This window comes from Ranitomeya imitator, chromosome 7, assembly GCF_032444005.1.
Source record: "Ranitomeya imitator isolate aRanImi1 chromosome 7, aRanImi1.pri, whole genome shotgun sequence".
Lineage (NCBI taxonomy): Eukaryota > Metazoa > Chordata > Amphibia > Anura > Dendrobatidae > Ranitomeya > Ranitomeya imitator.
This window is the reverse complement of record NC_091288.1, coordinates 15,889,831-15,902,584: the sequence shown is the minus strand read 5'-3', so window position 1 is coordinate 15,902,584 and position 12,754 is coordinate 15,889,831. Positions and strand designations below refer to the sequence as shown.

Genomic DNA, 12,754 nt, shown 5'->3' with positions numbered 1-12,754 from the left:
CTCCTCATAGTGGTGGTTGTATAAATCTGTATGCAGTGAGCTCCCACAAGCAGTGATTGTATAAATGTGTATGTAGTCAGCTTTCCCTAGTAGTGGTTGTATAAATATGTATGTCGTCAGTGAGCTCCTCCGAATGGTGGCTGTATAAATCTGTGTGCATTGAGCTCCCTTGGTGGTGGTTGTGTAAATCTGTATGTAGTGAGCTCCTTCTAGTGGTGACTGTGTAAATCTGTATGTCGTGAGCTCCCTCTAGTGGTGGCTGTATTAATCTGTAAGTCGTGCCTTCCCCTTAGTGGTGGCTGTAGACACCTGTATGTCGTGCGCGCCCTCTAGTGGTGGCTGTAATCTGTAAGTCGTGCCTTCCCCTTAGTGGTGGCTGTAGACACCTGTATGTAGTGAGCTCCCTCTAGTGGTGGCTGTGTAATATATGTATGTAGTGAGCTTCCTCTAGTGGTGGCTGTATTAATCTGTAAGTCGTGCCCTCCCCTTAGTGGTGGCTGTAGACACCTGTATGTAGTGAGCGCCCTCTAGTGGTGGCTGTATTAATCTGTAAGTCGTGCCCTCCCCTTAGTGGTGGCTGTAGACACCTGTATGTTGTGAGCTGCCTCTAGTGGTGGCTGTATTAATCTGTAAGTCGTGCCCTCCCTCTAGTGGTGGCTGTAGACACCTGTATGTCGTGAGCTCCCTCTAGTGGTGGCTGTGTAATATATGTATGTTGTGAGCTCCCTCTAGTGGTGGCTGTATTAATCTGTAAGTCTTGCCCTCCCCTTAGTGGTGGCTGTAGACACCTGTATGTCGTGAGCGCCCTCTAGTGGTGGCTGTATTAATCTGTAAGTCGTGCCCTCCCCTTAGTGGTGGCTGTAGACACCTGTATGTCGTGAGCTCCCTCTAGTGGTGGCTGTGTAATATATGTATGTTGTGAGCGCCCTCTAGTGGTGGCTGTATTAATCTGTAAGTCGTGCCCTCCCCCTAGTGGTGGCTGTAGACACCTGTATGTAGTGAGCTGCCTCTAGGGGTGGCTGTATTAATCTGTAAGTCGTGCCCTCCCCTTAGTGGTGGCTGTAGACACCTGTATGTCGTGAGCGCCCTCTAGTGGTGGCTGTATTAATCTGTAAGTCGTGCCCTCCCCCTAGTGGTGGCTGTAGACACCTGTATGTAGTGAGCGCCCTCTAGTGGTGGCTGTATTAATCTGTAAGTCGTGCCCTCCCCTTAGTGGTGGCTGTAGACACCTGTATGTTGTGAGCGCCCTCTAGTGGTGGCTGTATTAATCTGTAAGTCGTGCCCTCCCCTTAGTGGTGGCTGTAGACACCTGTATGTCGTGAGCGCCCTCTAGTGGTGGCTGTATTAATCTGTAAGTCGTGCCCTCCCCCTAGTGGTGGCTGTAGACACCTGTATGTAGTGAGCTGCCTCTAGTGGTGGCTGTGTTTGTCTGTGTATGTCTGCTGTGAGCTCCCCCTAGTGGTAATTACAGGTGACACTCTGGTGCTCTCATTCCGTAGTTCAGGAAGTTCTCTTGTATAACAAGCTTCATGCTTGGTTGGTGCCCATCGATTCCTACAATCTAACCCATTTTTCGGACCAGGTGAAAATGAACACAGGCGACAGCTTTTGCATTTGCACAAACGAAACACAATTACTTTATTCACATCAATATACAAAATTAAAGTCTATTATATTTCTCTAGAAATGATTTTTCTTTTCTGTGGTGACGTACGATGCGATATGACATAGAAAACAGATTGTAAGGCTGGGCAGAGAAAGGGCTACCTCGTCTCTAACGTGCCACCCCCATGCCAGTCCCCAGCGGAGAATGCAGCATATTCAGATACACAGAAGATCGGACGGGACAGAACTGGGAGGATTCGCTGGTCACTGCTATGTGCCCCTCCATACACAACAGGGGCTCCTGCCTTCAATTCCTTTGTGTATTAATTCAATATCACTGCTTGCTGTTACTGAGTAGAAACGTTCCTTATTACTGGAGAATAGGCCTGAAACAATAACAGCAGAAATCTCTCTCCAGTCCTGATTGTTACAACGTATCAGGGCAGGTAAAATGTTTAATCCAGAAAACCAGATACTATTGTAACAAACCTTCAGTTGTGAGGAGAAATAAAGGGGTTAATTAATTCAGGACCGCAATTCAATAAAACCTCACCTGGATCCTCGGCTCCTGCAGCGCTGCTGTTCCTGCAATGTTGACATTACTATTCCCAGACGTTAGCCCCGATAGAATATTGATGATCTGCGGCCATGTGACACAATAATGTCACCTCACCCGCCGTGAACAGCGGTGCTGACATTGCAGGAAGGGCACGGCTGTACGGGGGAAGAGTCATTGCTTTTCATTGGGGTCCTGAATTGATGAGTTGGGTTCTACCATTTTACCTGCACTGATACACTGTAGCAAACTATCAGCATGAAGGAGAGGTTTGGCTGCTCGTGTTTTTAGCTCCCAGAGGTTATCTACACTGGATACAAATGTGAGAAGTATTGGGTCTGTCCTGGAGATCGACCTCTGGATCTATAGAATATTTCCATTCACTGACAGCAAGCAGGTAGAGCGGCATATAAACAGAATGTTCATTCGAAAGCTTTCATTATGCAATGATTCAGCTTTATGCTGAGAAATCTGGACCCTGCACAAGTATTGGACGATTCATCGGCCATATTTTCACCCGGTGCTAGGTACAAAGATTTATTATGACAGCTATTTAGATGCCAATATTTTATTTCTAGTAGATGCCGGAAGTAGGTAGTGATAATGGGCACCTCTACCACCTATCTTACCTACCCCAACAGAATACATAGGCCGGGACCATAATGTGTGACTGTGGTGACCTGAATTTCCCGACACAACACTCATCCACATGTTTCCACCCTGCTTCCCCAAAACTCCATGGCGTATGTACAGAATTATATGTTCATAATAAGATCACAGTAAACAGAAAGGTGGCTATGCCGTGCTCTGGAACGTTGCATTACAGATATGATATAAGGGTTATTCGAGGATTTCACCCGTGGGAGCTTAGGAGACTAAGAACAGACATGACTACATAATAATGAGGTACTAGCAGCTTAGGAGTGAAGCATGGGGGACGAGGTAGCAAATTTATGGGCAAGAAATCTGGCAGTACTGGGATGAAAGCTTGGAAAGGCAGATAGGCAGTATGGGCATGGAAGGGCAGCCTTGGCCCCCTGGCACGATGAGCAGAGAGAACACCAAATGGGTATTTTGAAGATGGATCAAACTGCCAATTCCAAAATGCAGGTCCAGGTCACGAGACGGGATAGGGGACCTCATTCACCACCTTCTCACTGCGGCAGAGCCTTCAGAATCGCGTTGACTTCCTCGGCCACCGCCGTCAGGGCAAATTCAAACTGATCCTGGAATGGGAGATAAAAGCATTTACATCGGGGATCACCAGCAAAAGCATCAAATGATTCCTGCTGGGAAGAGGCATGTCCTGCCAAATGTGCAGGGTGCCCCCATAGATCTTTACATTGGGGGTGACTAAGCAGAGAGCACAGCTGATTAGTGCAGAAGTATCAGTCATTTAACCCCTAATAGTAAGTGTATACCTTGGTTCGCACCATCCCTGGCCTCTGGTCCCGGACATGTTCTAGTGATGCAGCGATATCGATCTCCTTAACTCCTGCAAGATGGAGACATGGTTATATCAAGCTCTGCAGCATCTCGGGTCCTGTAGGACTGTGGTTTATTATAGATATACTGCAATTCTATGTTTTACCTTTAGGGGCGCTGTAGGGAAAACGTACAACATAAATTGGAGCCAGGGTGCTAGCTACACTGAATATTAATGGGGATACTGGTGATTTCTAATGGAAATTGTGATTATATTCTCTCACCTTTAGCCATGCGATTCAGAACCATATCTACCAGGATGTAGGTTCCTGTCCTCCCAGCTCCGTCACTAGAAGAAAAATACATATATTATCTATATCGGTGTATCACAGATAGATTGCACTGTAGTGTGTGCACCAGGTGTAGTATAGCGGAGCCGTGCACCTGCAACATATAGTGTAGTATAATGGAGCTGTGTACCTGCAGCATATAGTGTAGTATAATGGAGCCGTATACCTGTAGTCTGTGCACCAGGTGTAGTATAGCGGTGCTGTGTACCTGCAGCATATAGTGTAGTATAATGGAGCTATGCACATGCAGCAAATACAGAGTGTAGTATAATGGAGCCATGTACCTGTAGTGTGTGCACCAGGTGTAGTATAGCGGTGCCGTGTACCTGCAGCATATACAGAGTGTAGTATAATGGAGCTGTGCACATGCAGCATATACAGATTGTAGTATAATGGAGCCGTATACCTGTAGTCTGTGCACCAGGTGTAGTATAGCGGTGCCGTGTACCTGCAGCATATAGTGTAGTATAATGGAGCCGTGTACCTGCAGTGTGTGCACCAGGTGTAGTATAGCGGTGCCGTGTACCTGCAGCATATAGTGTAGTATAATGGAGCCGTGTACCTGCAGTGTGTGCACCAGGTGTAGTATAGCTGTGCCGTGTACCTGCAGCATATACAGATTGTAGTATAATGGAGCCGTGTACCTGCAGTGTGTGCACCAGGTGTAGTATAGCGGTGCCGTGTTCCTGCAGCATATAGTGTAGTATAATGGAGCCATGTACCTGTAGTGTGTAGACCAGGTGTAGTATAGTGGAGCCGTGCACCTGCAGCATATAGTGTAGTATAATGGAGCCGTGTACCTGCAGTGTGTGCACCAGGTGTAGTATAGCGGAGCAGTGCACCTGCAGCATATACAGAGTGTAGTATAATGGAGCCATGTACCTGTAGTGTGAGCACCAGATGTAGTATAGCGGAGCTGTGCACCTGCAGCATATACAGAGTGTAGTATAATGGAGCCGTGTACCTGCAGCATATAGTGTAGTATAATGGAGCCGTGTACCTGTAGTGTGAGCACCAGGTGTAGTATAGCGGAGCTGTGCACCTGCAGCATATACAGAGTGTAGTATAATGGAGCCGTGTACCTGCAGCATATAGTGTAGTATAATGGAGCCGTGTACCTGTAATGTGTAGACCAGGTGCAGTATAGTGGAGCCGTGCACCTGCAACATGTATAGAGTGTAGTATAATGGAGCCGTGTACCTGCAGTGTGTGCACCAGGTATAGTATAGCGGAGCTGTGCACCTGCAGCATATACAGAGTGTAGTATAATGGAGCTGTGTACCTGCAGCATAGAGTGTAGTATGATGGAGCCATGTACCTGTAGTGGGTGCATCAGGTGTAGTATAGCGGAGCCGTGCACCTGCAGCATATACAGAGTGTAGTATAATGGAGCCGTGTACCTGCAGTGTGTGCATCAGGTATAGTATAGCGGAGCCGTGCACCTGCAGCATATACAGAGTGCAGTATAATGGAGCCATGTACCTGCAGCATATAGTGTAGTATAATGGAGCCGTGCACCTGCAGTGTGTGCACCAGGTATAGTATAGCGGAGCCGTGCACCTGCAGTGTGAGCACCAGGTGTAGTATAGTGGAGCCGTGTACCTGCAGCATATACAGAGTGTAGTATAATGGAGCCGTGTACCTGCAGCATATAGTGTAGTATAATGGAGCCGTGCACCTGCAGTGTGTGCACCAGGTATAGTATAGCGGAGCCGTGCACCTGCAGTGTGTGCACCAGGTATAGTATAGCGGAGCCGTGCACCTGCAGCATATACAGAGTGTAGTATAATGGAGCCATGTACCTGCAGCATATAGTGTAGTATAATGGAGCCGTGCACCTGCAGTGTGAGCACCAGGTGTAGTATAGTGGAGCCGTGTACCTGCAGCATATACAGAGTGTAGTATAATGGAGCCGTGTACCTGCAGCATATAGTGTAGTATAATGGAGCCGTGCACCTGCAGTGTGTGCACCAGGTATAGTATAGCGGAGCCGTGTACCTGCAGTGTGTGCACCAGGTATAGTATAGCGGAGCCATGCACCTGCAGCATATACAGAGTGTAGTATAATGGAGCCGTGTACCTGCAGCATATAGTGTAGTATAATGGAGCCGTGCACCTGCAGTGTGTGCACCAGGTATAGTATAGCGGAGCCGTGTACCTGCAGTGTGTGCACCAGGTATAGTATAGCGGAGCCATGCACCTGCAGCATATACAGAGTGTAGTATAATGGAGCCGTGTACCTGCAGCATATAGTGTAGTATAATGGAGCCGTGCACCTGCAGTGTGTGCACCAGGTATAGTATAGCGGAGCCGTGTACCTGCAGTGTGTGCACCAGGTATAGTATAGCGGAGCCGTGTACCTGCAGCATATATTGTAGTATAATGGAGCCGTGCATCTGCAGTGTGTGCACCAGGTATAGTATAGCGGAGCCGTGCACCTGCAGTGTGTGCACCAGGTATAGTATAGCGGAGCCGTGCACCTGCAGCATATACAGAGTGTAGTATAATGGAGCCGTGTACCTGCAGCATATAGTGTAGTATAATGGAGCCGTGCACCTGCAGTGTGTGCACCAGGTGTAGTATAGCGGAGCTGTGCACCTGCAGCATATATAGAGTGTAGTATAGCGGAGCTGTGCACATGCAGTACATGTACTGTATGTAGTAAAGCAGAGCTGTGCACTTACAGTATATTTGCAAGCTGGGGTGTGGCCACCCTTTTCTGAGCTAGAGATTGTATATAAGGCTTCCCCAGGCTGGTGTTCTACTGGTTGGGAACAGTCCTTTTGTCTGTCCTTATTCACACCAAGGTCAACATTTACACATTATAAGATTTTAATATTGGACAGTGTAGGACTGTCCTGATCAGAGATACCGTGATGTGGTGGGATGGCTTTTATGCTATTTTTAATCAAAAACAGTATTACTAAAAACTGTTATTTAGATACACTTTTTGCTTTTTACTTATTTCCAGCAGGGTTTTTGCTCATTTTTTCTCTTGTAGGTTTTATAAGTATATGTACTGTGTGTAGTATAGCGGAGCGTGTGCATCGGGTGTAGTATAGCGGAGCTGTGCACTTGCAGTATATGTATTGTGTGTAGTATAGCGGAGCGTGTGCAACAGGTGTATATGTACTATGTGTAGTATAGCAGAGCACCTGCAGCATATATAGAGTGTAGTATAGCGGAGCTGTGCACTTGTAGTAGATGTACTGTGTGTAGTATAGCGGAGCTGTGCACTTGCAGTATATGTACTATGTGTAGTATTGCAGAGCTGTGCAATTGTAGTATAGTGGAGCTGTGCACTTGCAGTATATGCACTGTGTGTAGTATAGCGGAGCTGTGCTCTTGCAGTATATGCTCTGTGTGCAGTATAGCGGAGCTGTGCACTTGCAGTATATTCTCTGTGTGTAGTACAGCGGAGCTGTGCACTTGCAGTATATGTACTGTGTGTAGTATAGCGGAGCTGTGCACTTGCAGTATATGCTCTGCGTGTAGTATAGCGGAGCTGTGCACTTGCAGTATATGCACTCTGTGTAGTATAGCGGAGCTGTGCACTTGCAGTATATGCACTGTGTGTAGTATAGCGGAGCTGTGCACTTGCAGTATATGCACTGTGTGTAGTAAAGCGGAGCTGTGCACTTGCAGTATATGTACTGTGTGTAGTATAGCGGAGCTGTGCACTTGCAGTATATGCACTCTGTGTAGTATAGCGGAGCTGTGCACTTGCAGTATATGTACTGTGTGTAGTATAGCGGAGCTGTGCACTTGCAGTATATGCACTGTGTGTAGTAAAGCGGAGCTGTGCACTTGCAGTATATGTACTGTGTGTAGTATAGTGGAGCTGTGCACTTGCAGTATATGCACTCTGTGTAGTATAGCGGAGCTGTGCACTTGCAGTATATGCACTCTGTGTAGTATAGCGGAGCTGTGCACTTGCAGTATATGCACTGTGTGTAGTAAAGCAGAGCTGTGCACTTGCAGTAGATGTACTGTGTGTAGTATAGCGGAGCTGTGCACTTGCAGTATATTCTCTGTGTGTAGTATAGTGGAGCTGTGCACTTGCAGTAGATGTACTGTGTGTAGTATAGCGGAGCTGTGCACTTGCAGTATATGTACTGTGTAGTATAGCGGAGCTGTGCACTTGCAGTAGATGTACTGTGTGTAGTATAGCAGAGCTGTGCACTTGCAGTAGATGTACTGTGTGTAGTATAGCAGAGCTGTGCACTTGCAGTAGATGTACTGTGTGTAGTATAGCAGAGCTGTGCACTTGCAGTAGATGTACTGTGTGTAGTATAGCAGAGCTGTGCACTTGCAGTAGATGTACTGTGTGTAGTATAGCGGAGCGTGTGCATCAGGTGTAGTATAGCACAGTTGTGTATGTCTTTGGGAGACTATACGGTTACCTGCAGTGCACAATAATGGGGCAGGATCGTCCTCGGAAAGACTTGTTCACCTTCCTGTAACACAAGGGAACACGATCACACCAGTATAACCAGTACCACCATATTACTGTCACCTACGGACCCTCTCCCCTCCACTGTGTAGAGCCATGCAGGGAATCCCCGGGAGGCCGACGTCCCTGTACTGTGTCACTGACTGCCTACACCCAGCAGTGGTATAAGAGGACAGACTGCGCCCCCTGCTGGCGGAGGCACGTCTCATCTGCTCATGATCACTTTTGTGACTATGCAACTGAGACCAAAATTACAAGCTGCAAATCACAAAAATGACAAGGGCAGCCATGAGCTGAGACCCGGGGGTGTAGGCTGAAAGCAAGAAATGCAGAACTGTGATTCTGCGAAGAAACAAACACGTGGCCGGACAACAAATGAAAGTTCATCATCTATTAGCCTGTAGGAGATAAATAAGTGAACCCCTTGTTGAGATTGGGAGCTTCACCTGCGGAAGTCCAGCAAGGGGCGAGTGCTGCTGGGGATGCCCTCTGCTGGCCAGCTCAGGAAGTGGAACTGTGTAAGAGTTCGAGTCTCCTGGGTTTGGACGTTCTTCAGGTAAAAGCTGCGAACCAGGAAATCTTCACACCAGATATGTTCAGACACAAGATTAACCTGCGGGAGGAAAGAGAACATGCAAGACCTGGGTCAGGGAAATCCACACCGATTTCTAATAAGAATTATGCCTTAAAAGGAATCTCAAACTTTTAGAATTCTTCATTGTTAACAGCAGAATCCCTGACTGATTAATTTCTTAATATACCTTTACAGTGGTTGGAGCTTTTGTTTAATAACATAAAGTCCCAACACAAAGTCCCAAATCCTCTGCGGGGGCATTAAATGATTATCGCTTTCTTCAGTCACCACTAGGGGAAGCTCACTGCATGCTGTTTCATCATGGCAGTCACCACTAGGGGGAGCTCACTGCATATGTGGGGAAAAAAGGGAATCCAGCTCCAAGAGATAAAATCACTTAACTTTAATAGTATTCATTTAAAATAGAAATAGGCTATAAGACATACAAAAACCGGATATACCGGAGGGAGAGTGCCTGTATAAACTGTACGGGTTTCGAGCTCACTGCATACTGTCATCATTGCAGTCACCATTAGGGGGAGCTCAATGCATGCTGTTTCATCATGGCAGTCACCACTAGGGGGAGCTCACTGCATGCTGTTTTGATTTTTGCTATTTATTGATTGTAAGTTTTGTATTTTTATAATAAAAGAGTTCACTGCATACTGTTTCATCATGGCAGTCACCACTAGGGGGAGCTCACTGCACACTGACTATACATTGATCTGCATGCATTGAGCTCCTCAGTTACATACAGTGGTAGCATCAGGCAGCAATCTTATACCCTCTATGTCTATGCGGGGGATTTGTTGCTATGTATCAGAAAAATGGAGCCCAGATGCTTACAAATATATATTATGAAATTGCTCAGTACACAATTTTAGTTAAAAAATAAAAAAGCAGGTTTTTTTTTTTTTAACAAAGATGTTCTGCAGCAGCTGATGAATGTGGAAACTGGAATCCACTTGCGTCTTCACTAACCTCATAGATGTGGTAGAGAGAGGATCCCTCATCAGGCCAGTAGCGATCACACTGCTTAACTCCGTCCTCCACCAGGGGGCTCAGCATCACTATCACCGTGCAGCCGTTTTCCCAAACCATCTGCAGACAGAACCGGTGAGTCCGGCTGATATTACACATCCGCTATTGGGGCAGGGATATATTATAACCCAGGGACGTTCTATAATAATTGTCCCATCATCGTGAGAACTCACCTGCCAGAAATCAGCAATGGTGTGAGAGAGGGGTCCCTGGGTGGCGATGTAAGCGGGCATACGGGGGTCGTGCTCAATCTAATGGAGATTCAGAGTGTTATGGCAGAAATCAATGTCTAATCATCTCATCCATCTCAGGCCTTCTTTTTTTCCCCCCATCTATCTAGAATAAAAAAAAATATCAGAACAGCAACAAACATGCCAACAAAGGGTGCAAGGCCTCCCAGACAACTATCCCGTTGTCCCACAATATGTCTTTATCTATATATCTTTTCCTTTCTCTTTATATCCCGTAGGAAAGCAGGAGGTAAACTCCTGAATTGGACGTATTATGGCTACTTTCACACTAGCGTCGGTACGGTGCGGTGCGGTTCGGTGCGTCGGGCCGACGTACCGACACATGCTGTGAAGTAAAATAACAACGGGGGCAGCGGATGCAGTTTTACAACGCATCTGCTGCCCCATTGTAAGGTCCTGGGAGGAGGGGGCGGAGTTCCGGACGCGCATGCGCGGTCGGAAAAAGCAGACCCGACAGACAAAAAAAGTTGCAAGCAACGTTTTTTTGTCCCGACGGACTGCAAAAAACACGTCGCATCCGTCGCCCGACAGATGCAACGTGTGGCAATCCTTCACAATGCGTCACTAATGAAAGTCTATGGAGAAAAAACGCATCCTGCGGGCAACTTTGCAGGATGCGTTTTTTCTTCAAAACGACACATTGTGACGGGAGGCGTACGACGCTAGTGTGAAAGTAGCCTAAGTCACCGAGTTGGCTAGCCTTGGTAATGTAAGTCCTGGAGGTGAAGGCTCCAGCAATAGAAGGTTGCCGAGAGGTTTTCTATTGGGACCGGATTTTTGGTCCGGGTTTTAGGAACGACCAGAAGAGCTTGGGTGGGAATGGTCAATCCCAGTTAAGGCAGCTGAACTGTCTCCGGTGTCAGTGCGTGACATAGCCAGAGAACTGGATGGTTATCTGAGCGGGTGAGCCGTATATGCTGTATGGATTGTTTTTTTATTTTAATATACTTTTATGCCGTGAAGATTCTGTTTTTGAGTCCTCCGAAGTTTATAAGATCATTAAGCAACACATTGTTGGACAAGAATCTATTGCTCGTGTGTTCGCTAAAGGTACCGTCACACTCAGCAACTTTGCAAAGAGAACGACAGCGATCCGTGACGTTGCAGCGTCCTGGATAGCGATCTCGTTGTGTTTGACACACAGCAGCGATCTGGATCCCGTTGTGCCATCGCTGGTCGGAGCTAGAAGTCCAGAACTTTATTTCGGCGTCAGGTCGGCGTGTATCGTCATGTTTGACATCAAAAGCAACGACGCCAGCAACGTTTTACATGGAGCTAACGACCAGCGAGAACGAGAAGTGAGTCGCCGTTACGTCACTGGATCGCTCCTGCATCGTTCTGGAGCTGCCGTGTTTGACGTCTCTACAGCGACCTAAACAGCGACGCTGCAGCGATCGGCTCGTTGTCTATATCGCTGCAGCGTCGCTGAGTGTGACGGTACCTTAACTGCTGCCAAAGAGTGTGAATCCCCACAATCCATTTATCTCTTCATCTGTATATTTATCCATCTCATTAGCTCCATTATCGATCCATCTACCTGCCTATCTACATATGTACAATAGTGAGCACCATCTGGGGAACATGACGTCCTGGCAGCCGTCGGGGGGCTGCCGTATCTGCAGTTGGATAACACCACGCGACGTATCTCTAACTTACGGAACAATCAGTGACTATTACGTACGATGGGGCTGGCGTTGATGTAATCGCTGCGGGACGTGTTGTTATCGCTCCTCAGCTTTATACGTGCGTGGTCGTCTGCAGGAGAGATACAGAGGTCACATAGAGAACACGAAGAACGAATGCACAGAACGATAGAATAACCACAATCGTCTGAATATAGAGCTGCCGTATGTGATCGTGCCCAGATTATAGCGGGAGAGAATGGCACCGCCATGTTTAGCCTGCTTCCCACATCTAATCTGTGATCGTTTAGTAAACTTGGGTCTAACACGGGTTTATTTGGGCATTATATAGCGCTGCTATTGTGGCACTGAATGGCAGTTATATAGACGCTCTCTACGGTACTGTTATTTTGGGAACTATATGGCAGGGTTATAAATCATAGCCCTATTATATCGACAATGCTACTGGTACATATCCGATGCTTGAATCGAGAATTTTGGCAGTGTATGGGTCTAATACTATTTTGCGGTATATATGCTAATAGTAATTTGGCATTAAAAATGGCACTATTATGAAAACACAGTGGATTGTATAACACTACTAGGAGGGCACTGTATGGTATTTGTGGAAGACTTTGTGCAGAGCAGTTATTTGCCCCATATGACAGTATTATGAAACCACTGTATTCTGAAATTTGTTTAGTCTCTATATGGTACAGTTATTTGTCACTATGGCACTATGTGTCAGTATTATGAATGGACTATACAATGCTATATGGCACAGTACAGTGATTATTTTAGCACAGGATGATGCTTTTATTCCGGGTTACTATTTTCAGTATTTTGCAGGGAATTTATCTAAAGTTGGAAATTGTTG

The 12,754-nt window shown here is 46.7% G+C and overlaps 1 protein-coding gene across 2 annotated transcripts in view; it reads right to left on the bottom strand.

The window, feature by feature from the left end:
- Positions 1 to 1,610: 1,610 nt before the first annotated feature.
- The window catches only part of PTPRN (protein tyrosine phosphatase receptor type N), a 79,481-nt gene continuing 68,337 nt past the window's right edge, over positions 1,611 to 12,754 (bottom strand). For both annotated transcript variants that reach the window (XM_069732788.1, XM_069732789.1), the window contains 8 exons: positions 11,937 to 12,010; positions 10,178 to 10,255; positions 9,945 to 10,064; positions 8,836 to 9,002; positions 8,340 to 8,393; positions 3,871 to 3,935; positions 3,583 to 3,656; positions 1,611 to 3,387 (listed from right to left, as the gene is read on the bottom strand). In XM_069732788.1, the coding sequence (XP_069588889.1) occupies positions 3,316 to 3,387; positions 3,583 to 3,656; positions 3,871 to 3,935; positions 8,340 to 8,393; positions 8,836 to 9,002; positions 9,945 to 10,064; positions 10,178 to 10,255; positions 11,937 to 12,010 (704 nt within the window). In that variant the 3' untranslated portion in view covers positions 1,611 to 3,315. The remainder of the gene's footprint in view (positions 3,388 to 3,582; positions 3,657 to 3,870; positions 3,936 to 8,339; positions 8,394 to 8,835; positions 9,003 to 9,944; positions 10,065 to 10,177; positions 10,256 to 11,936; positions 12,011 to 12,754) is intronic.